At 38.3% G+C, this 26,159-nt stretch overlaps 1 protein-coding gene across 1 annotated transcript in view; it reads right to left on the reverse strand.

Annotated features, from left to right (window-relative positions):
* LOC111552212 (cytochrome P450 2C19) overlaps positions 1–15,437 on the reverse strand; it is a 57,755-nt gene extending 42,318 nt beyond the window's left edge. Inside the window, exons 1-4 of the mRNA XM_026454838.1 lie at positions 15,270–15,437; positions 13,268–13,430; positions 12,948–13,097; positions 754–914 (exon numbers count right to left, since the gene is read on the reverse strand). Of these exons, the coding sequence (XP_026310623.1) occupies positions 754–914; positions 12,948–13,097; positions 13,268–13,430; positions 15,270–15,437 (642 nt within the window). The remainder of the gene's footprint in view (positions 1–753; positions 915–12,947; positions 13,098–13,267; positions 13,431–15,269) is intronic.
* Between the last annotated feature and the right edge of the window lie 10,722 nt (positions 15,438–26,159).

The raw sequence follows: 26,159 nt of genomic DNA on the forward strand, positions 1-26,159 counted from the left end.
ATTTCTATCAAGCAACCTCTGAAATGTAATTAGTGTTTTAGAAGTTGGAGGGGTTCAAAGATGCTTCAAATTCCAACTATGCACCAGAGCAGTTAAATGACTTCTCTAAAATCACACAGTTATCATCTAGGTAGAGTATAAAACATGCCAGTTCAGCACAGGGTAAAAGTGTGATGTCTGTTTATGGTTCATACACACACAAAAAAACAATAATTTTGTCATTCCTTACCCAACTATCTCATCAGCTAGAATCCCAACTGAGATATCAAACACCCCTGCCCTATTCAGTGTTTTTAGGCAGCTTCTATGGTTCCAAATATTCTCCCTCCTTGAAGGAGATAACATCTTTTAGATTAGAATATTTCTGCCACATAATATGACAAAGTGTGAATTGAAGGACAAGCCTTCTGAGTAATGGAAGCCTCCAAAGTGCCTGGATGTCCATGGAGTGATATGAGCACACTTTGGGGCTGTCACCGAAGTACTTTATACAAACAGGGCTTTGGAGTTTGGTGGAAAAAACACTGATCAGGGAGCTAATGGACTTAGAAGCCAGATCTATATTGGGGCATTCATTTCTTGTGCATAAAATAAAGGGCTTTGCCATCTTTCCCAGATATTTACCTCATGGTTGTATGGGTAAGACTGTAGTATTCAAAAATGCACTTCAGGGTTTGGTCCATATAGAATTTTGAATTTGTCAGAAAAAAAGAGCATAAGTGGTTTCTCAGGAAGCAAAAATCTTGGCCTTACCTGGATCCAGGGGCTGCTCGCAATCTTGATGTTTTCATTCAATTTTTCCATCAAGTTAAGAAATTGCTGATCTTTATAATCAAAACGTTTATGGAAAACAATGGAGCAGATCACATTGCAGGGAGCACAGCCCAGGATGAAAGTGGGATCACAGGGTGAGCCTAAAGAATTGGAAACAATTTTAAAATACTAGTAAACTGTAGTTATAAAACACTTTGTATTTGTTAACAGATAATAATAGCTTAGAAGTTTTAAGCAATGTTTTACCTAAGAATGCCCTTAACAGCAAAAAAAAAAAAAAAAAAAAAAAAAAGAGTTCGGCATGCATAAAATCAACACACCACTTTTACATTAATTCTGAAGTAACCATTACAACCTAGCTGGTTGAATAATGGTTGCTCAAATGCTAAATTTACATTCCTGGCCTATTTGTCTTTTACTTTGGAAAGAAAAAAAGATAATTTTTTAAAAACCTAATATCAAGTTTCAGAGGGAATCACATCAGTCTGCAAAGTCTGTAGACAACAAAGCACTGAGATAGAAAGGGCGAGAATGGTTGGGGATTTCAAAGCTTTTTATGTTATAATGAATAGCTGAAAGAATCATGCATTGAATCAGTAGAGAGGAATTAGAGAGACTATGGGTGAATTCATGTATTTGAGAAAATATATGTAAGAAGCAGAATGTGTTTTATGAGAAGGAAAACAAATATAAATGAATAGTATGTCTAACACAGATTAGTTTGTCAAAAAAATTAAACAAAAACTTTTTATTTGAAATGTAAATCCCAGGCAAAGCAAACATGGAAAAGTAAATTAGGTGGAGCACAGTGGCTCACATCTGTAATCCCAGCACTTTGGGAGGCCGAGGCAGGTGGATCACCTGAGGTCAGGAGTTCAAGACCAGCCTGGGCAACATGGTGAAATCCTATCTCTGCTAAGGATGCAAAAATTAGTTGAATGTGGTGGTGGGTGCCTGTAATCCCAGCTTCTTGGGAGGCTGAGGCAGGAGAATCTCTTGAATCCAGGAGGCAGAGGTTGCAGTGAGCCAAAATCACAGCAGTGCACTTCAGCCTGGCAAAAGAGCAAGACTCTGACGAAAGAAAGAAAGAAAGAAAGAAAGAAAGAAAGAAAGAAAGAAAGAAAGAAAGAAAGAAAGAAAGAAAGAAAGAAAGAAAGAAAGAAAGAAAGAAAGGGAGAGAAAGAGAGAAAGAGAAAGAGAGAGAGAGAGAAAGAAAGGAAGGAAGGAAGGAAGAAAGGAAGGACGGAAGGAAGGAAAGAAAGAAAGAAAGAGGAAGGAAAAGGAAATTAATAAAAGGAGTTTTTTGTTTCTTCTTTAGTTTTTTAAAAATGAATTTTCTTCTTTAGGAACTAAATGCCCATCATCTCTAATCATCCTTCAAATTTAACTTATTTGAAATTTGACATTGATTAGGCCAAGTCTATCATTTAATAGCTAAATAAATTAAATTATAGGAAAGGTTTTCTTGTTTGGTGGAGGATCTCTGAAATAAAGTTGTAATCAAGTGACTGATAAACTTTTTAAACTTTTTTATTTTACTTTAAGTTCTGGGATACATGTGCAGAATTGTGCAGATTTGTTACATAGGTATACATGTGCCATGGTGGTTTGCTGCATCTATGAACTTGTCACCTAGGTTTTAAGCCCCACATGCATTAGGTATTTGTCCAGTGCTCTCCCTCCCCTTGCTGCCCAACCCCTCGACAGGCCCTGGTGTGTGATGTTCCCCTCCCTGTGTCCACGTGTTCTCATTGTTCAACTCCCACTTATGAGTGAGAACATGTGGTGTTTGGTTTTCTGTTCCTGTGTTAGTTTGATGAGGATGATGGTTTCCAGCTTCATCCATGTCCCTGCAAAGGACATGAACTCATTATTTTTTATGGCTGCATAGTATTCCGTAGTGTGTATGTCCCACATTTTCTTTATCCAGTCTGTCATTGATGGGCATTTGGGTTGGTTCCAAGTCTTTGCTACTGTAAATAGTGCTGCAATAAACATATATGTGCATGTATCTTTATAGTAAAATGGTTTATAATCCTTTGGATATATACCTAGTAATGGGATTGCTAGATCAAATGGAATTTCTGGTTCTAGATCATTGAGGAATCAACACACTGTCTTCCACAATGGTTGAAATAATTTATACTCCCACCAACAGTGTGAAAGTGTTCCTATTTCTTCACATTCTCACCAGCATCTCTTGTTTCCTGACTTATTAACGATCACCATTCTAATTGGCATGAGATGGCATCTCATTGTGGTTTTGATTTGCATTCTCTAATGACCAGTGATGATGAACTGTTTTTCATATGTTTGCTGGCTGCATAAATCTCTTCTTTTGAGAAGTGTCTGCTCACTCACTTTTTGATCTTTTTGATGGAGTTGTTTGTAAGAGATCAGTCAGAGTGGTAGGAGAAAGTATAGGGAAAAGAACAGCTCTTCTGAAAGGTGAAAAGGCTCTGCATAGCTTCAGGTAGAATAGATGAAGGCAGCTGTTCTCTGACCCTGAGGCAGAGGGCAAGAATATGCACAAGGGAGGGAAGGGGAAGTCATCATGAACAGGCTTGTTTACTTATATTGACCAGGAGCTGACCTTTGATCATCCCTGCTTCATGTTCCCTGAAAGGGGAAAAATAAATATTAATTACCTACAAATTATGTGGGCTCCAGGTTTTCAGCATTGTGCCTGCACTGAATAAAAGCATGCAGCTCCAGCTCCTCGAGGCTACACTCTGGCCACTTAAGCCAGACAGTCCCCTAGCTGCTATTACACTGCATACCTGTATATGAGTACTCATTTCATCCATTGGCCAGGGTCTGCAGGACAGACCCAGTAGTTTGTTGTTGTTGTTGTTGTTGTTGTTGTTGTTGTTGTTGTTGTTGTTTTGTAAATTTGTTTAAGTTCCTTGTGGATTCTGGATATTAGACCTCAGTCAGATGGATAGATGGCAAAAAGTCTCTTCCATTCTGTAGGTTGCCTATTCACTCTTATGATAGCTTTCTTTGCTGTGCAGAGGCTCTTTCATTTAATTAGGTCCCATTTGTCAATTTTGGCTTTTGTTGCCATTACTTTTGGTGTTTTAGTGATGAAATCTTTGCCCATGCCTATGTCCTGAATGGTATTGTCTAGGTTTTCTTCTAGGGTTTTTATGGTTTTAGGTTTTAGGTTTAAGTCTTCAATCCATCTTGAGTTAATTTTGTATAAGATGTAAGGAAGGGGGGAGGCTTCAAGATGACCAAATATGAACAGCTCCAGTCTGCAGCTCCCAGTGTGAGTGATGCAGAAGATGGGTGATTTCTGCATTTCCAACTCAGGAACTGGGTTAATCTCACAGGGGTTTGTCAGACAGTGGGTACAGCCCACAGAACAGGGCATGGCATCGCCTCACCCGGGAAGCACAAGGGGTGGGGGAATTCCCTTTCCTAGCAAAAGGAAGACATGACAGATTGCACCTGGAAAATTGGGACACTCCCACCCTAATATTGCACTTTTCCAATGGCTTTAGCAAATGACACACCAGGAGACTGTATCCCGCGCCTGTCTCAGAGGGTCCCACACCCACGGAGCCCCACTCATGGCTAGTACTGCAGTCTGAGATCAAACTGTGAGGCCGCACTGAGGCTGGGGAGGGGCATCTGCCATTGTTGAGGCCTGAGTAGGTAAACAAAGTGGCTGGGAAGCTAGAACTGGGTAGAGCCCACCACAGCTCAAGGAGGCCTGCCTGCATCTGTAGACTCCACCTCTAAGGGTAAGGCATAGCTGAAAAAAAGGCAGAAGAACCTTCTGCAGACTTAAACGTCCCTGTCTGACAGCTTTGAAGAGAGTAGTGGTTCTCCCAGCATGGAGTTTGAGATCTGACAATGGACAGACTGCCCCCTCAAGTGGGTCCCTGACCCTGAGTAGCCTAACTGGAGACACCTCCCAGTTAGGGGCAACTGACACTTCATATGGCTGGGTGACCCTAAGAGACAAAGCTTCAAGTGGAAGGATCAGACAGCAACGTTTGCCATTCTGCAGCCTCCACTGGTAATACCCAGGCAAACAGGGTCGGGAGTGGACCTCCAGCAAACCCCAACAAATGTGTAGCTAAGGGTCCTGACTGTTAGAAAGAAAACTAACAAACAGAAAGGACATCCACACCAAAACCCCATCTGTACATCACCATCATCAAAGACCAAAGGTAGATAAAACCACAAAGTTAGGGAGAAACCAGAGCAGAAAAGCTGAAAATTCTAAAAATCAGAGTGCCTCTTCTCCTCCAAAGGAATGCAGTTCCTCGCCAGCAACAGAACAAAGCTGGATGGAGAATGACTTTGACAAGTCAAGGGAAGAAAGATTCAGATGATCGGTAATAACAAATTTCTCTGAGCTAAAGCAGGATGTTCAAACCCGTTGCAAACAAGCTAAAAATCTTCAAAAAAGATTAGACGAATCACCAATTAGAATAAACAGTGTAGTGAAATCCTTAAATGACCTGATAGAACTGAAAACTATGGCACAAGAATTACATAACACATACACAAGCTTCAGTAACCGATTTGATCAAGTGGAAGAAAGGGTATCAGTAATTGAACATCAAATGAATGAAATGAAGTGAGAAGAGAAGTTTAGAGAAAAAGGAGTAAAAAGAAATGAACAAAGCCTCCATGAAATATGGGACTATGTGAAAAGACCATATACACCATGGAATACTATGCAGCCACAAAAAAGGATGAGTTTGTGTCCTTTGTAGGGACATGGATACAGCTGGAAACCATCATTCCCAGCAAACTGTCACAAGAACAGAAAACCAAACACCACATGTTCTCACTCATAGGTGGGAATTGAACAATGACATCACTTGGACTCGGGAAGGGGAACATCACACACTGGTGCCTATCATGGGGAGGGGGGAGGGGGGAGGGATTGCACTGGGAGTTATACCAGATATAAATGATGAGTTGATGGGTGCTGATGAGTTGATGGGTGCAGCACACCAACATGGCACAAGTTTACATATGTAACAAACCTGCACGTTATGCACATGTACCCTAGAACTTAAAGTATAATAATAAAAAAAAAAGAAAAGACCAAATCTACATCTGATTGCTGTACCTGAAGGTGACAGGGAGAACAGAACCAAGTTGGAAAACACTCTTCAGGATATTATCCAGGAGAACTTCCTCAACCGAGCAAGGCAGGCCAACATTCAAATTCAAGAAATACAGAGAATGTCACAAAGATACTCCTCGAGAAGAGCAATTCCAAGACACATAATTGTCAGATTCACCAAGTTGAAATGAAGGGAAAAATGTTAAGGGCAGCCAGAGAGAAAGGACAGGTTAGCCACAAAGGGAAACCCATCAGACTAACAGCAGATCTCTTGGCAGAAACCCTACAAGCCAGACGAGAGTGGAGGCCAATATGCAACATTCTTAAAGAAAAGAATTTTCAACCAAGAATTTCATATCCAGCCAAACTAAGCTTCATAAGGGAAGGAGAAATAAAATCCTTTACAGACAAACAAATGCTGAAAGATTTTTTCACAATCAGGTTTGCCTTACAAGAGATCCTGAAGGAAGCAATAAACATGGAAAGGAAAAACCAGTACCAGCCACTGCAAAAACATGCCAAATTGTAAAGACCGTTCATGCTAGGAAGAAACTGCATCAATTCTTGAGCAAAATAACCAGCTAACATCATAATGACAGGATCAAATTCACACATAACAATATTAACCTTAAATGTAAATGGGCTAAATGCCCCAATTAAAAGACACAGACTGGCACATTGGATAAAGAGTCAAGACCCATCAGTGTGCTGTATTTAGGAGACCTATCTCACATGCAGAGACATACATAGGCTCAAAATAAAGGGATGCAGGAAGATCTACCAAGCAAATGGGAAAAAAAAAAGCAAGGGTTGCAATCCTAGTCTCTGATAAAACAGACTTTAAACTAACAAAGATCAAAAGAGACAAAGAAGGCCATTACAAAATAGTAAAAGGATCAATTTAACAAGGAGAACTAACTATCCTAAATATATATGCACCCAATACAGGAGCACCCAGATTCATAAAGCAATTCTTCAGAGAACTACAAAGAGACTTAGACTCCCACACAATAATAATGGGAGACTTTAACACCCCACTGTCAACATTACACAGATCAATGAGACAGAAACTTAACAAGAATATCCAGGAATTGAACTCAACTCTGCACAAAGCAGACCTAATAGACATCTACAGAACTCTCCACCCCAAATCAACAGCATATACATTCTTCTCAGCACCACACGACACTTATTCCAAAATTGACCACATAGTTGAAAGTAAACCACTCATCAGCAGATGTAAAAGAACAGAAATCACAACAAACTGTCTCTCAGACCACAGTGCAATCAAACTAGAACTTAGGATTAAGAAACTCACTCAAAACTACTCAACAACATGGAAACTGAACAACCAGCTCCTGAATGACTACTGGGTACAAAACGAAATGAAGGCAAAAATAGAGATGTTCTTTGAAACCAATGAGAACAAAGACACAACATACCAGAATCTCTGGGACACATTTAAAGCAGTGTGTAGAGGAAAATTTAAAGCACTAAATGCCCACAAGACAAAGCAGAGAAGATCTAAAATTGACACCTGAACATCACAATTAAAAGAACTAGAGAAGCAACAGCAAACACATTCAAAAGCTAGCAGAAGGCAAGAAATAACTAAGATCAGAGCAGAACTGAAGGAGATAGAAACACAAAAAAAGCTTCAAAAAATCACTGAATCCAGGAGCCAGTTTTCTGAAAAGATCAACAAAATTGATAGACTGCTAGCAAGATTAATACAGAAGAAAAGAGAGAAGAATCAAATAGATGCAATAAAAAATGATAAAGGAGATATCACCACCAATCCCACAGAAATACAAACTACCATTAGAGAATACAATAAACACCCCTACGCAAAAAAAAAAAACCTAGAAAATCTAGAAGAAATAGATAAATTCCTGGACACTTACACCCTCCCAAGATTAAATCAAGAAGAAGTTGAATCCCTGAATAGACCAATAACAGCTTCTGAAATTGAGGCAGTAATTAATAGCATACCAACCAAAAAAAGTCCAGGACCAGATGGATTCACAGCTGAATTCTACCAGAGGTACAAAGAGGAGCTGGAACCATTCCTTCCGAAACTATTCCAATCAATAGAAAAAGGAGAAATCCTTCCTAACTCATTTTATGAGGCCAAGGTCATCCTGATACCAAAGCCCGGCAGAGACACAACAAAAAAAGAGAATTTTAGACCAATATCCCTGATGAACATCGATGCAAAAATCCTCAAAAAAATACTGACAAACCTAATCCAGCAGCACATCCAAAAGCTTATCCACGACAATCAAGTTGACTTCATCCCTGGGACGCAAGGCTGGTTCAACACATGCAAATCAATAAAGGTAATCCATCATATAAACAGAACCAAAGACAAAAACCACATGATTATCTCAACAGATGCAGAAAAGGCCTTCGACAAAATTCAACAGCGCTTCATGCTAAAAACTCTCAATAAACTAGGTATTGATGGGACATATTTCAAAATAATAAGAACTATTTATGACAAATCCACAGCCAACATCATACTGAATGGGCAAAAACTGGAAGCATTCCGTTTGAAAACTGGCACAAGACAGGGATGCCCTCTCTCACCACTCCTATTCAACATAGTGTTGGAACTTCTGACCAGGGCAATAAGGCAGGAGAAAGAAATAAAGGATATCCAGTTAGAAAAAGAGGAAGTCAAATTGTCCTGGTTTGCAGATGACATGATTGCATATTTAGAAACCCCATCGTCTCAGCCCAAAATCTCCTTAAGCTGATAAGCAACTTCAGCAAAGTCTCAGGATACAAAATCAATGCGCAAAAATCACAAACATTACTATGCACCAATAACAGACGAACAGAGAGCCAAATCATGAGTGAATTCCCATTCACAATTGCTTCAAAGAAAAGAAAATACCTAGGAATCCAACTAACAAGGAATGGGAAGGACCTCTTCAAGTAGAACTGCAAACCACCACTCAACGAAATCAAAGAGGACACAAACACATGAAAGAACATTCCACGCTCATGTATAGGAAGAATCCATATTGTGAAAATGGCTACACTTCCCAAGGTAATTTATAGATTCAATGCCATCCCCATCAAGCTATCAATGACTTTCTTTACAGAATTAGAAAAAACTACTTTTAAGTTCATATGGAACCAAAAAAGAGCCTGCATTGCCAAGACAATCCTAAGCCAAAAGAATAAAGCTGGAGGAATCACGCTACCTGACTTCAAGCTATACTACAAGGCTGCAGTAACCAAAACAGCATGGTGCTGGTACCAAAACAGAGATATAGACTAATGGAACAGAATAGAGCTCTCAGAAATAATACCACACATCTACAACCATCTGATCTTTAACAAACCTGACAAAAACAAGAAATGGGGAAAGGATTTCCTGTTTAATAAATGGTTCTGGGAAAACTGGCCAGCCATATGGCAAAAGCTGGAACTGGATCCCTTCCTTACACCTTATACAAACATTAATTCAAGATGAATTAAAGACTTAAATGTTAGACCTAAAACTTTAAAAACCCTAGAAGAAAACCTAGGCAACACCATTCAGGACATAGGCATGGGCAAGGACTTCATGACTAAAACACCAAAAGCAATGGCAACAAAAGCCAAAATTGACAAATGAGATCTAAGTAAACTAAAAAGCTTCTGCACAGCAAAAGAAACTACCATCAGAGTGAACAGGCAACCTACAGAATGGGAGAAAATCTGACAAAGGGCTTTTATCCAGAATACACAAAGAACTTAAACAAATTTACAAGAAAAAATCAAACAACCCCATCAAAAACTGGGCAAAGGATATGAACAGACACTTTGCAAAAGAAGACATTTATAGACATTTATACAGCCAAAAGACACATGAACAAATGCTCACCATCACTGGTCATCAGAGAAATGAAAATCAAAACCACAATGCCACAAACACTACAAAACCAGAAATACCATCTCACACCAGTTAGAATGGCAGTCATTAAAAAGTCAGGAAACAATAGGTGATGGAGAGGATGTGGAGAAATAGGAATGCTTTTACACAGTAGGTGGGGCTGTAAACTAGTTCAATCATTGTGGAAGACAGTGTGGTAATTCCTCAAGGATGTAGAACTAGAAATACCATTTGACCCAGCCATCCCATTACTGGATATATACCCAAAGGATTATAAATCATGCTGCTATAAAGACATGTGCACACATATGTTTATTGTGGCACTATTCACAATAGCAAAGACTTGGAACCAACCCAAATGTCCATCAGTGACAGACTGGATTAAGAAAATGTGGCACATATACACCATGGAATACTATGCAGCCATAAAAAAGGATGAGTTCATGTCCTTTGTAGGGACATGGATGAAGCTGAAATCCATCATTCTGAGCAAACTATTGCAAGGACAGAAAACCAAACACTGCATGTTCTCACTCATAGGTGGTAACAGAATGGTCAGAACACTTGGACACAGTGTGGGGAACATCACACACCAGGGCCTGTCATGGGGTGTAGGGAGGGGGGAGGGATGGCATTACGAGATATACCTAATGTAAATGACGAGTTGATGGGTGCAGCACACCAACATGGCACATGTATACATATGTAACAAACCTGCACATTGTGCACATGTACCATAGAACTTAAAGTATAATTTAAAAAAAAAAAAAGAAGATGTAAGGAAGGGATCCAGTTTCTGTTTTCTGCATATGGCTAGCCAGTTTTTCCAACACCATTTATTAAATAGGGAATCTTAGGCCGGGCGCGGTGGCTCAAGCCTGTAATCCCAGCACTTTGGGAGGCCGAGACGAGTGGATCACGAGGTCAGGAGATCGAGACCATCCTGGCTAACACGGTGAAACCCCATCTCTACTAAAAATACAAAAAAACTAGCGGGGCGAGGTGGCAGGCGCCTGTAGTCCCAGCTACTTGGGAGGCTGAGGCAGGAGAATGGCGTAAAATCCGGGAGGCGGAGCTTGCAGTGAGCTGAGATCTGGCCACAGCACTCCAGCCCCGGTGACAGAGCCAGACTCCGTCTCAAAAAAAAAAAAAAAAAATAGGGAATCTTTTCCCCATTGCTTGTTTTTGTCAGGTATGTTGAAGATCAGATGGTTGTAGATGTGTGACTTTATTTCTGAGGCCTCTGTTCTGTTCCATTGGTCTGTATATCTCTTTTGGTATCAGTACCATGCTGTTTTGGTTACTGTAGCCTTGTAGTATAGTTTGAAGTCAGTTAGTGTGATGCCTCCAGCTTTGTTCCTTTTGCTTAGAATTGTCTTGCCTTTACAAGCTCTTTTTTCATTCTGCATGAAATTTAAAGTATTTTTTTTCTAGTTCTGTGAAGAAAGTCAATAGCAGCTTGATGGGAATAGCATTAAATCTATAAACTACTTTTGGCAGTATGGACATTTTCACGATATTTATTCTTAGTATTCATGAGCATGGAATGTTTTTCCATTTGATTGTATCATCTCTTAATTCCCTGAGCAGTGGTTTGTAGTTCTCCTTGAAGAGGTCTTTCACATCCGTTTTAAGTTGTACTTCAGGGCATTTTATTCTCTTTGTAGCAATTGTGAATGGGAGCTCACTCATAATTTGGCTCTCTGCTTATCTATTATTGGTGTATAGGAATGCTTGTGATTTTTGCACATAGAATTTGTTTCCTGAGACTTCGCTAAAGTTGCTTATCAGCTTAAATAGTTTTGGAGCTGAGACGATGAGGTTTTCTAAATATACAATCATGTCATCTGTAAACAGAGACAATTTGACTTCCTCTCATCCTATTTCAATACTGTTTATTTCTTTCTCTTACCTGATTGCCCTGGCCAGAACTTCCAATACTATTATGTTGAATAGGAGTGGTAAGAGAGGGCATCTTTGTCTTGCTCTGGGTTTCAAAGGGAATTCTTCCAGATTTTGCCCATTCAATATGATATTGGCTATGAGTTTGTTATGCATAACTCTTATTATTTTGAAATATTAAGCTTTATATTTAAACAGCTTCCAAATTCACACCCATACGCCCTAAATAGTGACTTTAATCAAAAGTACTCTGAATGAATAGCAAGGCATTGAACAGCTGGAAGTCTGTTGAGTGTGTGTGTATCATTCACAGACAAATCTGATTTTCAGTCTTTCATTTCATATGGAAAACAGAATTTTAAAACAAGGTAATTTGGTATCCAAGCTGATAAACCGATTCATTGTAAAGCTTCATAGGTGAGCAGAGTTGGCAGTGGAAAATAATAATTACCATAAATTTTGAAGCCAAAATTTCATAAATATGGTTGGGAAAAGACAAGCAAAACTGAAATGGAGCCAAATTGTACTTAAGGAATACAGATTACAGAGTTATTACTAATAATTAAAATCTAGGTAAATAAATCATTTTATAAATTGATATTTGTGTATTTCACAGAATTATGCTACAGCATATGTTTATTCAAAACACATAAATCAATAGAGTAACAAGAAGTAACACTATTTTTTAAATAATGCTCTGTTTACAGAGAAATAAAAATTGATGAGAACTGCAATAAGATACACCCAAGCAATACAAACTGTAGAATGTCATTACTGGCCAGAACAGCAAGCATGGGCCTAAAAGAAACCCCAGACAAGTCAGTGAGGCTGACCACATAAACACAGTCCAATTAAATAAAAGCACATGCCATTTGGTTCATGCTCCCTAGGGGTGTGATAGGGTCATTCCCACTATGTCCACTTGCGAAGTATTCTCTGGTGACTTGTTCTGGAATAGGTAATGGGAAAAACACTGCTCTTTAACTCTTTCAAAAAATGAACTCAAAACCTATATTATTCATGATTTCTTTTTGAAAACAAAGAAGCAAAGTTCAGGAGAACATAGGATTAAATGAACCTTTTATACCCACACTGTATGCACAATCATGCCTGTACACACACAGCACAAATATGTGCAAATTCCCTTGGCTCTCAGCCTCAAACCCTGCTTCACATGAGCTAACAACCAGGACTCATAATAAAAGATCTGGCCACCCCTGAAATGTTTCCAAGAATGTCAGTAGAGGGGACAGCAGTCCAGTAAGGTCAGTGATACAGAGTAGGTTCACCCACCGTTGGTTTTTCTCAACTCCTCCACAAGGCAGCGGGCTTCCTCTTGAACACGATCCTCAATGCTCCTCTTCCCCATCCCAAAATTCCGCAGTGTCATGAGGGAGAAACGCCGGATCTCCTTCCATCTCTTTCCATTGCTGAAAACGATTCCTAACAGGAAGACAAACAGAAACTAGTAGGGAGATCCCAGGCAAGAAAAAGGAAGCTGACACTGGGCAGCCATGTGGATGGGCCAAGCTCTGCATGAAAAGCTCTGCTAGTCTGTTTTCCATCCTCCCCATCCCCATGACCTATGCTGAAATAGGCACATGCACACCTACCAAATCCTCTATTAGCTCTGTCAGCCAATGGATTATGTCCCCTTCCAGAAAACTCCTCTCCAAGATCAATCAGGGCTTCCTTCACTGCTTCGTATCCATGCAGTACCACCATGCGTTCCAGGCCAAAATACAGAGTGAACACAGGGCCATAGACTTTTGAGAGCTAGAAAAAGAGATACAGGTAACAGCAAATGAAGTCACTATTTCATCCATTTACTAAGCCTGACTTAGATTCATATTTTCATTGTATTTGTATGCTTTTATTCAGTCATACAGGCTCAAATATTTCTGAATTATATATATAAACATGATGATGATTATTATACTTGCCACTCAGATGGCCTATGATGTGCAAGGCAATGGTCAGACACTTGCTACACAGATTACAATTAATCCTCACATCAACATATTCAGCAGGTCTATTTGCTCAACTTTAAACAAACACACTGAGCTAAGAGAATGACAAATTCATTTGCAGTATCCCACAGCTAATATACAGAAGACCCAAATTTGAAACTCCACTTACTCAAACACTCATGCTTGAGAAATTTATCAGCAGCACTCTCGGGCCTACCTTAACACAAATATCCAGCTTCGATAACTAATAACTTCCTGTCTAATAGCCTTTTATGATTAGCATGCATCATAGCATTTACAGTAAAATCACCTCTCTATGGACTCCACCTAGGACTCCCAAAAGCCCATGTAGAGGTCCCCGTTGCTGGATCAATAGTCCCCACAGCAATACTCCTAAAATTAGGTGGCTATGGGATTATACGAATCACCTTAATCCTTAACCCCCTAACAGAGTTTATAGCTTATTCCTCCCTCATACTATCCCTATGAGGAATAATCATAACAAGCTCCATTTGTCTGTGCCAAACTGATCTAAAATCACTCATTACTTACTCTTCCATAAGCCATAAGCCCTTATTATCACGGCTATTCTCATTCAAACCACCTGAAGTTTTACAGGCACAACTGCCCTAATAATTGCCCAAGGACTAACCTCATCTGTACTATTCTGCCTTGTAAACTCAAACTACAAACAAGTACACAGCCAAACCATACTAATAACATGGGTCCTTCAAACACTTCTCCCCTGATAGCCACATGATGACTCCTAACCAGCCTTGCCAACCTTGCCCTGTGCCCTACCATCACTCTAGTAGTCATCTTCATAACTATACCTCATTTCATTGGTCTAATCATACCAGCATGCTTATAAGGTTTACTATACTATACTAATCACAGCCCTTTACTTTCTGTATGTGCTAATTATTACACAATGAGGGGTATTCACATATCATATTAACACTGTTAAACCATCTTTCACTCGAGAAGAAAACCCTAATACTTATACATCTTCTACCCCTCTTCCTACTATTACTAAACCCTAAGGTCATGTTGGGGTTTATATATTGTAGCTATAGTTTAATTAAAACATTAATTTGTGGATCCAATAATGGAAATCTATAACTTCCTATCTACTACTTATCTGCTTTTGCTGGTCCTGAACCCATAGCTATTTCCTTTACAACAGGCATAAATTATTTCTTCAGAAAAGTTCAATTTTCACAGCTATTCTGAATAAAACACATGGCTAATATAGTAGAGGACCTACATAATAAAATCTCTAATAACAAACACATCCCTTACCATTTACCTTCAGCCAAAAATTATAGCAAATGACTATGAAATAAAGAAGGAACACAACATTTCAAACTATTGACACTTTGTTATTTTGAATCTAACATGCAAAGACCTAAATCTTTCTCTACTCACAAAATACATGATTGCATTCCACTATTTCTGACCCTGACAGACTCAGTTACACTGAGGTTTCACCTCTGCAGTGATGGAGAAAAGGCAACAAAAGCCTTTCAAAGTATTTTACTTTACAATGATCTCTTGTAACAATGTACCTCTAGGGATATATTTTATTCAAAAACCATAGGTGAATTTACTTACCTTTTGCAAGCCACTCAAGGAGCATACTTACATTGGTTAAGGATTTGCTGACGTCCTTAATATCTATCTGTAGGATATTTCCAATCACTGGGAGAGGAGTGGGGCCAGGCGGGAGTTTTCCTCTCCCAGAGCTCTGTCTCCAGAGTGAAAGGAGAAGCAAACAGGAGAGACAGAGCACAAGGACCACAAGAGAATCCATTGAAGCCTTCTCTTCTTGTTAAGACAACGGTGAGCTTGCGCTCCAAGCCTTTTATAACACTCCATGCTAATTCAGTGTGTGCCTTTTTGACGTATAAAGTTACCAATCACCTAGGTCCACTATATGCTCCTTCTGAAAGGACTTTGACCCACTGATAAAGATAAAAATAAAATGTCCTTTGGTCTTGCTCTCCTTCATTCCAGTGCCCACTTTGGAGCCTAGGTATTGGTAATTAAAAAAAAAAAAAAAAAAAGGTTAACCCAAGTGGTTCCATTGCACCATCATAATTGAGAGCACTGAAGTAAATAATCTGATGCAAAAACAATTACTCAAAATTCTGAATTCTTAGATTAATAACCAGTTGGGAATTTATGATTTTGAGGGAAATTGATGTATTCTATGCCTTGTATATTTTGAAAGTATGTCAATGATATATCAAAGATTAGGAGACTTTGTCCTTTATAATGAAATCATCTATTTAATATAGCCCACTAAAAATACAGCAGCCGAAACATGAAATAGCTAACATAAATCATATATCTTAAATAACCAAACATATATCAAGTAAATTAGCTTAGCAGATATAAACACCCTTACCATTAAACCTCCTGAAAAAAACACATGAAAGCAGGAATTGTTATTTTTTATTTTTCAAATGGGAAAAGGGAGACCCTGGGAGAACAGGACACCTGTTGGTGCCACACAGTTCATAGCTAGCAGAACTGGGATTTGAGCTGAGGTCTTCTGATGCCCATCATGGTGAATTATCTCTTACATCTAGAGATGCCTTCAGAACAGAAGACCCAAATTCGAAAAAAAAAAAAAAATTGTTTGCTAAAACTATGTTTTAGCAAAACAAAACAAACTTCCAAACATTAGTCATTCTGAATATATACCACATTGATTCTGTTCATAAAACAGGATTCACATTAAATAGAACCCCTTATTTATCTAAGCAAAACAGCCCCAGGGATGCTCATGAGAAAAAATAAAAGTTCTCACTTCTCCATCACTGCAGAGGTGAAACGCTCAGTGTAACTGAGGGAACCACTGATCTCAGAGAATTTGGTGCTAAGGGCTTGAGAAACTAAGGCTTCTTGACCTCCCGGTCACCTCCAGACACGGCTGCTTTCTATTGTTTTTGGTCTCTCATTTTCAAAAATAACGTAATAAAGCAAAGCAAGCATAGGAAATTATGGACAGAACAACAGCTGTGAATCTAATAGAGGGTGGGAGGTAGGGAAATCACTAAATGGACTCATAGCACAAAACCACCTCAATGTATAGACCTTAATGGGAACTGACATTTTGAGTTGAGGGCCTAAATACAACTAGAAAGATACACTTTACTAGATCACTAATGACAATACTTACGCAAAGCCATTTTCTTTAAAGATATCATCATATTTGTTCTAAATTCCCTAGTGAGGTTATCTCCAGTTCTCTTATAAAGAAAAATTAAGTTATGTTAAGACACAATTGCACAATGTTTTACTGGTCATTTTTAACAGGGATTCTAAAAATTTACAGAGAATTCTCACACCTCATGTACCTTGGGAATCTCTCAATTGCCTTTGCTTACAATAGAATTGACCCATTTCAGGAATGAGGAGGCTGAGCCTTGAAGATTCAGTACTGTAGCCAAGAACATGGTGTCTGCTGCTGCTAGAGCTGAGACTAGAACCCATAAGCCCTGCATCTTGAAGGTTTCATTTCAAGCAAAACATTCAGTTCAATTGAGTCCACAGGTATTTACTGATTGTGTACTAAGGTTCAGTATTTTATGGTTCAGTCTAGTAAATGATTCTCAAAATAAACATTAGTTTCATTAATAATTACAGCCCAAATTGACTAGATTGGGGGTCAGAAGAGTTTGGTTTTATAACCTTTAGTACTTGGATAAGTCAAAGGCCTTGGAGAACCCTTTATACAGAGCAAAGAAAAGCAAAAACTTGGTCCTTGACTCATGTAACTCTGAACTCTAACAGAAATATGCTACCTTATTTTGGGTAAAATAAGCTTAGTTACTCTCTTTAGAAAAATAATTTCATTCCTTTAGAGCTAGGTGTCCCAGCTCTGCTCCTCCTCTCTTCTGTTGAGCTGAGGCTTCTCCTTAGACCTTTCAGTGTACAGAATGAAAGAATTATAGATAATTTGAAGACATAAGGGATCTCTGAGATCAACTATTCTAAACAGGGTTTGCTTTGTTTTTTTAGAAATGAGCAATTGTTGACCCAGTGAGACAGTATCACAATGCCTCAGTATAAGACTTAGAATCCCAGTTTTTCAATTCCCAGTTCAGTGACATGTCATATCCCATCTCATAGAATTCACATCTCAGTCCAAATGATCAGGGGAGTATCAACATTAAGCCCTCCACAGTTACTGAGTAATACAAACCTCAGCTTGACTAGAATGGTGGGTTAGAGGAGGCTTTAGAAAAATGTATTTCTTAACAGCAGTTTGGGGTTTCCAGCAACACTAAGTGGAAAGTATATAATTACCACGTCTCTTTCCCTGCACCCACACACAGCCTCTCTCACAATTAAGAACTCTCATAGGTTACAATCAATGAACCAACATTGACACATCATCATCATCCAAAGCTCATAGGTTATGTGGGGTTCATTCTTTGTGTTGTACATTCTATGGGATTTGACTAAAGCATAATGACATGTATCCACCATTGTAGTATCACATAAAACAGCTTTACTGACCTTAAAACCCTTTGTGCTCTACCTGTCCACCCTGTCTTACTTGTGAGCCCTAGCAACAAATAATCTTTGCAGTGTCGGCATAGTTTTGCCTTTTCCAGAATATCATGTGTTTGGAATCATACAGTATGTAGCATTTTAAGATTTAACTTACTAATATGTATAAAGTTTCTCCATGTCTTTTCAAGTCTTGATAGTTCATTTCTTTTTAACACTAAATAACATTCATTGTATAGGTTTACCACGTTGCTTATTCATTTATCTATTGAAGAACATCTTGGTGATTTCTAATTTTTGACAATGATGAATAAAACTTCTATAAATATCCATGTGCACATTTTTGTGTGGAAATATATTTTCAATTCATTTGGCAAATGCCAAGGAGCACAACTACTAGATAACATAGTAAACATATTTTAGTTTTATTAGACACTGCCCAACTGTCACCTGAAGTGTCTGTACCATTTGCATTTCCACCAGCAATGACTAATAGTTCTCATTGTTGCACATCCTTGTCAGCATTTGGTTCTTTCAGTGTTTTGAATTTTAGCCACTGTATAAGTGTGTAATAGTATCTCATTGGGGTTTTAGTTTGCAGGTCCCTAATGATATTTAATGATGAGAACTTTTCATATCTTTATTTGCCACCTGTATGTCTTCTTGGGTGAGGTATCTGTTAAGATCAGTTGCCCATTTTTTTAAACAAGGTGTCTGATTTCTAATCATTGAGTTTTAAAAAATTTTAGATAGCTGTCATTTATCAGATATATCTTTTGAAAATATTTGTCCCAATCTGTGTCTTGGCATCTCATCCCCTTGATAGTGTCTTTTGTGGAGTAGAAATTTTAAATTTTAATAAAGGCCAGCTTAGTTATTCTTTATTTCATGGATTGTACCTTCATTGTAGTATTTTAAAAACCATTGCCAGATCAAGGTCATCTTTATTTTTTCCTACCTCATGTTATCAGAGTTTCATAGTTTTGCATTTTATATTTAGAAGTTAACTTTCATTAAAGATGTAAGGCTTATTTCCAAATTCATTTTTCTGTATATGAATCTCCAGTTACTCCATTAGTCTTTGTGGAAAAGACTATTTTTTCCCATTGAATTGCCTTTGCTTTTTTTCCGAAGATCACTTGACTGTATTTCTGATTATCTATTTCAAGCTCTTTACTCATTTGCATTAATCTATTTGACTATTTTTTCACCAATGGCACACTCTATTGATTACTGTAGCTTTAAAATAAGTCATGAAGTTGAATTGGGTAAGGTTAATCATTTGACTTTGTTCTCCTTAACGTTGGCTGTTCTGGGTTTTTTGGCCTCTCCATATAAACTTTACAATCAGACTGTTGATATCTAAAGATAAAAAATAATAAAAATAGAGGCCCCCCAATTCCAGAATGGCTGAATAGGAGCTCCGATCTACAGCTCTCAGGGTGATCGATGCAGAACATGGGTGATTTTTGTGTTTCCAACTAAGGTACTTGGTTCATCTCATTGGGACTGGTTGGACAGTGGGCACAGCCCATGTAGGGCAAGCCAAAACAGGGCGGGGCATCACCTCACCTAGGAAGAACAAGGGGTTGGGGGATTTCCCTTTTCTAGCCAAGGGAAGCCATGAGACACTGCATCAGGAAACTTGGGGCAATGCTGCCCAAATACTGCCCTTCTCCAATGGTCTTAGCAAAAGGCACATCAGGAGATTATATGCTGTGCCTCGTTCAGCAGGTCCCACGCCCATGGAGCCTTGCTCACTGCTAGCACAGCAGTCCGAGATCAAACTGCAAGGTGGAAGCCTGGCTGGGGGAAGGGCATCCACCATTGCTGAGGCTTGAGTAAGTAAACAAAGCAGCCAGGAAGCTCGAACTGGGTGGAGTCCACCACAGCTCAGCAAGGCCTGCCTGCCTCTGTAGACTCCACCTCAGGGGGCAGGGCATTGCTAAACAAATGGCAGCAGAATCTTCTGCAGACTTAAATGTCCCTGTCTGACAGTTTGAAGACAGCAGTGATTTTCCCAGCACAGTGCCCCTCTGAGACGAAGCTTCCAGAGGAAGGATCAGGCAGCAATACTTGCTGTTCTGCAAAATTTGCTGTTCCGCAGCCTCCACTGGTGATAACCAGGCAAACGGGTTCTGGATTGGACCTCCAGCAAACTCCAACAGACCTGCAGCTGAGGGACCTGACTGTTAGAAGGAAAACTAACAAACAGAAAGAAATAGCATCAATAGCTACAAAAAGGACAAACACATCAAAACCCCACCTGTAGTTCACCATTGTCAAAGACCAAAGGTAGATAAAACCACAAAGATGGGGAGAAACCAGAGCAGAAAAGTTGAAAATTCTAAAAACCAGACCACCTCTTCTCCAAAGGATCATAGCTCCTCACCAGCAAGGGAACAAAGCTGGATGGAGAATGACTTTAACAAGTTGACGGAAGTACACTTCAGAAGGTCAGTAATGACAAACTTCTTCGAGCTAAAGGAGGATGTTTGAACCCATGGTAAGGAAGCTAAAAACCTTGAAAAAAGAATAGAAAAATGGATAACTAGAATAAACAATGTTGAGAAGACCTTAAATGACCTGATGGAGCTGAAAACCATGGCACAAGAACTACATGATGCATGCACAAGCTTCAGAAGCTGATTCAATCAAGTGGAAGAAAGGGTATCAGTGATTGAAGATCAAATTAATGAAATGAAGCAAGAAGAGAAGATTAGAGAAAAAAGAGTAAAAAGAAATAAACAAAGCCTCCAGGAAAAATGGGACTATGTGAAAAGACCAAATCTACGTTTCATTGGTGTACCTGAAAGTGACAGGGAGAAAGGAACCAAACTGGAAAACACTCTTCAGGATATTATCCAGGAGAACTTCCCAACCTAGCAAGGCAGACCAACATTCAAATTCAGGAAATACAGAGAACACCACAAAAATACTCCTCGAGAAGACCAACCCCAAGACAAACAATTGTCAGATTCACCAAGGTTGAAATGGAGGAAAAAATGTTAAGGGCAGTCAGAGAGAGAGGATGGGTTATGCACAAAGGGAAGCCCATCAGACTAACAGCAGATCTCTCGGCAGAAACTCCACAGGCCAGAAGAGAGTGGGGGCCAATATTCAACATTCTTAAAGAAAAGAATTTTCAACCCAGAATTTCATATCCAGCCAAACTAAGCTTCATAAGGGGAGGAGAAATAAAATCCTTTACAGACAAGCAAATGTTGAGAGATTTTCTCACCACCAGGCCTGCCTTACAAGAGATCCTGAAGAAAGCACTAAACATGGAAAGGAACAACCAGTACCAGACGCTGTAAAAACATGCCAAATTGTAAAGACAATCAATGCGAGGAAGACACTGCATCAACTAATGGGCAAAATAACCAGCTAACATTGTAATGGCAGGATCAAATTCACATATAACAATATTAACCTTAAATGTAAATAGGCTAAATGCTCCAATTAAAAGACACAGACTGGCACTTTGGATAAAGAGTCAAGACCCATCAGTGCGCTTTATTCAGGAGCCTCATCTCACATGAAAAGACACACATAGGCTCAAAATAAAGGGATGGAGGAAGATCTACAAAGGAAATGGAAAACAAAAAAAAGCAGAGTCTCGGATAAAACAGACTTTAAACCAACAAAGATTAAAAGAGACAAAGAAGACCATTATATAACGGTAAAGGGATCAATTCGACAAGAAGAGCTAACTATCCTAAATATATATGCACCCAATACAGGAGCACCCAGATTCATAAAGCAAGTCCTTAGAGACCTACAAAGAGACTTAGACTCCCACTCAATAATGGGAGATTTTAACACCCCACTGTCAATGTTAGACAGATCAATGAGACAGAAGGTTAACAAGGATATCCAGGATTTGAACTCAGCTCTGCATCAAGTGGACCTAATAGTCATCTACAGAACTCTCCACCCCAAATCAACAGAATATACATTCTTCTCAGCACCACATCACACTTATTCCAAAGCTGACCACATAGTTGGAAGTAAAGCATTCCTCAGCAAATGTAAAAGAACAGAAATCACAACAAACTGTCTCTCAGACCACAGTGCAATCAAACTAGAACTCAGGATTAAACTTACTCAAAACTGCACAACTACATGGAAACTGAGCAACCTGCTCCTGATTCACTACTGCTTAAATAACAAAATGAAGGCAGAAATAAAGATGTTCTTTGAAACCAATGAGAATAAAAACACAACATAGCAGAATCTCTGAGATACATTTAAAGAAGTATGTGAAGGGAAATTTATAGCACTAAATGCCCACAAGAGAAACCAGGAAAGATCTAAAATCGACACCCTAACATCACAATTAAAAGAACTAGAGAAGTAAGAAAAAACACATTCAAAAGCTAGCAGAAGGCAAGAAATAAGTAAGATCAGAACAGAACTGAAAGAGGTAGAGACACACACACACAAACACACACAAAAGAAAAAAAAATTCAGAAAATCAATGAATCCAGGAATTGGTTTTTTGAAAAGATCAACAAAATTGATAGACCACTGGCAAGACTAATAAATAAGAAAAAAGAGAAGAAAAAAATAGATGCAATAAAAAATGATAAAGGGGATATCACCACCAATCCCACAGAAATACAAACTACCATCACAGAATACTATAGAGGTACACAGAGGAGCTGGTACCATTCCTTCTGAAACTATTCCAATCAACAGAAAAAGAGAGAATCCTCCCTAACTCATTTTATGAGGTCAGCATCATCCTGACACCAAAGCCTGGCAGAGACACAACAAAAAAAGAGAATTTTAGGCCAATATCCCTAATGAACGTCGATGCAAAAATGCTCAATAAAATACTGGCAAACTGAATCCAGCAGCATATCAAAAAGCTTATCCACCAAGATCAAGTTGGCTTCATCCCTGGGATGCAAGGTTGGTTCAACATAAGCAAATCAGTAAACATAATCCATCCCATAAACAGAACCAAAGACAAAAACCACATGATTATCTCAATAAATGCAGAAAAGTCCTTCAACAAAATTCAACAGCCCTTCATGTTCTTTTTGTTGCTGTTTTTCTCCCTTCCTCTTCTGGTTTTCTCTTCATAAAATGTGGGACTTTACCACCTGCTAAAAATGAGTTTTCCTAACAATATGGAACCTATCCATCTAGGAGTAAATTGTTCTAACCATGAGAGATCAGACAAAACCTGAAACCAGAGACTCGTTTTCTTGAGAAATGCTTTTTCCAAAAGATTGAAAAAAAAAATGCTAGAAAATGTGAAAGGAAAATAAATCTCAGGGTCCCAAAATCACTAAGCCAAAGGGAAAAGTCAACTGGGAACTGTTGGACAAACCTGCTTCTCACTCTATTCCTAAATAAGATAGCTACAAAGAGTTTAAAAAGCTACCAACCTCCCTCACAATTTGCCCACAAGAAAATTACTTTTGGACAAGGGACAGACAGAACTCAAAGTCATCTCTCTGTTTATGTGAGACAATTATCTGATTGCTTCCTCTGCCTTATTGTTTTACTAAGCCAGACTAAGGAATAAGTGACTATTGCTATAAATTGTGTATTCAGCAAAAGGCTAATCAGAAACCCAAAAGAATGCAATCATTTGTCTTTTATCTACCTATGTCCTGAACCCCAATCCCCACTTTGAGTTGTCCCATCTTTCCAGACCAGATAAATTAAAATCTTACGTATATTTACTGACGTCTCATGTCTCCCTAAAATGTATAAAACTAAGCTGTTCCCTGACCACTTTGACCACATGTTATCAGGATCTCCTGAGGTTGTGTCATGGGTGTGTCCTTAATCTTGGCAAAATGAGCTTCCTAAATTGACTGACACTTGTCTCAGGTATTTTGAATTCACAAACTAAGATATGATAAAGGTTAAACAAAAGATGTATGAACAAAATATAAATGTTAATAAGGAGATAAAAATCTAAAATTAAACCAAAAAGAAATTCTGGAGCTTAAGAGTATAATAACTGAGATTAAAAATTCACCAGAGGAATTCGAAAGCAGATTTGAGCCAGCAGAAGAATCAGAGATCATGAAGATAGATAGGTCAGTGAAAAGTATCAAGCCTGATGAACAGAGTGAAAAAAAGATTAAAGAAAATTAAATAGAACCTAAGGGATCTGTAGGACCCCCCTCCATGAAGCAGACCAAGATATGCATTATGGAAATCCAAGGAAGAAAAGAGATAAATAGACAGAATATTTGAAGAAACAATGGCTTAAAACAACCCAAATTTGATGACAGTCATTACAATAATGAAAATATTTCAATAGAGCAGGACACGTGAATATTTTGGTTTCCCAGTATGTATAAAAGTTACATTTACACTATACTATAGGTTAAGTGTGCAATAGCATTACATCTTAAAAGTGTGCATAACTTAATTTTAAAATACTTTAATATTTTAATTGAAATATTTTAGTATTTTAGTATTTAGTATTGAAATATTTTCATTATTGTGGTGGTCTGGAATTGAAAATACAGTATCTTCAAGATATGCCTGGTCATCCTCATAACCAAAAATGTAGCTTTCCATCCAGTTTTGTACATTGTTATACCTGATGTAAATGACGAGTTGATGGGTGCTGACGAGTTGATGGGTGCAGCACACCAACATGGCACAAGTATACATATGTAACAAACCTGCACGTTATGCACATGTACCCTAGAACTTAAAGTATAATAATAACAATGAAAAGAAATTTAAAAAAAGAAAAAAAATCATGTAAAGAGAGAAATTAAAATAAATAAAATAAAATAAAGTAAAATACTTTATGGTTACAAAATGCTAATAATCATTAGAGTCTTCAGCAAGTCATAATCTTGTTGCTAGTGGAGAGTGTTAGCTCAGTGTTGATGGCTGCTGACTGATCATGGTAGTGTTTGCTGAATCTTTGAGTGGTTGTAAAAATTTCTTTAAATGAGAAAACAATGAAGTCTACCACATTGACTTTTCCTTTCATAAAAGACTTTTCTATAGCATGTGATGCTGTTTGATAACATTTCATCCACAGTAAAACTTCTTCCAAAATTGGAATCAATCCTCTGAAATCCTGCTACTTCTTCCCCTACAAAATTTGCATAATATTTTAAATCCTTTCTTTTGTCATGTTAACAATGTTCAACAGTAGTAGATTCATTGTCAAGGAAACAATTTCATTGCTCATCTGTAAGAAGCAACTCCTCATCCATTACAGTTTGATCATAAGATTGCAGCAATTTAGTTACATTTTCAAGCTCCACTTCTAATTCTCTTGCTATTTCCACCACATCTGCATTTACTTTCTTTACTGAAGTCTTGAAACTCCAAGTCATCTATGAGGGTTGGAATCAATTTCTTCTAACTCATGTTAATATTGATAGTTTGAATCCTCCCATGAATTACCAATGTTCTTAACCTTTTTGAAAAGGTTTTTAATTTACTTTGCCCTCATTAATCACAGGAATGACTATCTCTAGCAGGGATCACCTTCTGAACTGTACGTATCAAATGATAAGACTTACAATTTGAAATTACTATTTGATTCATGACCGCAAAATAAAAGTTGTGTTGTCAGCAATGAAAAGAACTCTCCTGATACATCTCCATCAGAGCTCATGGGTGCCATGATTAGATGCATGGTCAGGAGCAGTAATATTTTCAAAAGAACTTTTTTCTGAGCGGTAGATCTCAAAAGTGGTCTTAAGAAATTCAGCAAATTATGATGCACATTGATGTGCTGTCATCCAGACTTTGTTGCTCTTCCTTCTTGAAAATTTTTGAAGTATTCCCTCAAATGCATTTTCCACGTTGTTTACTTTATCTTCTCTCTCAGGAATGCCAATAATTCATAGGTTTGGTTGCTAGACATGATCACGTATTTCTCAAAGGCTTTCTTCATTTTTAAAAACTATTTTTCTTTATTTCTATCTGACTGGTTTAGTTCAAAAGACTGGTCTTCAGACCTTGAAATTTTTTCTTGGACTTGGTCTAGTCTATTTATAAATCTTTCCAT

The sequence above is a fragment of the Piliocolobus tephrosceles genome, chromosome 9, assembly GCF_002776525.5.
Source record: "Piliocolobus tephrosceles isolate RC106 chromosome 9, ASM277652v3, whole genome shotgun sequence".
Classification (NCBI taxonomy): Eukaryota; Metazoa; Chordata; class Mammalia; order Primates; family Cercopithecidae; genus Piliocolobus; species Piliocolobus tephrosceles.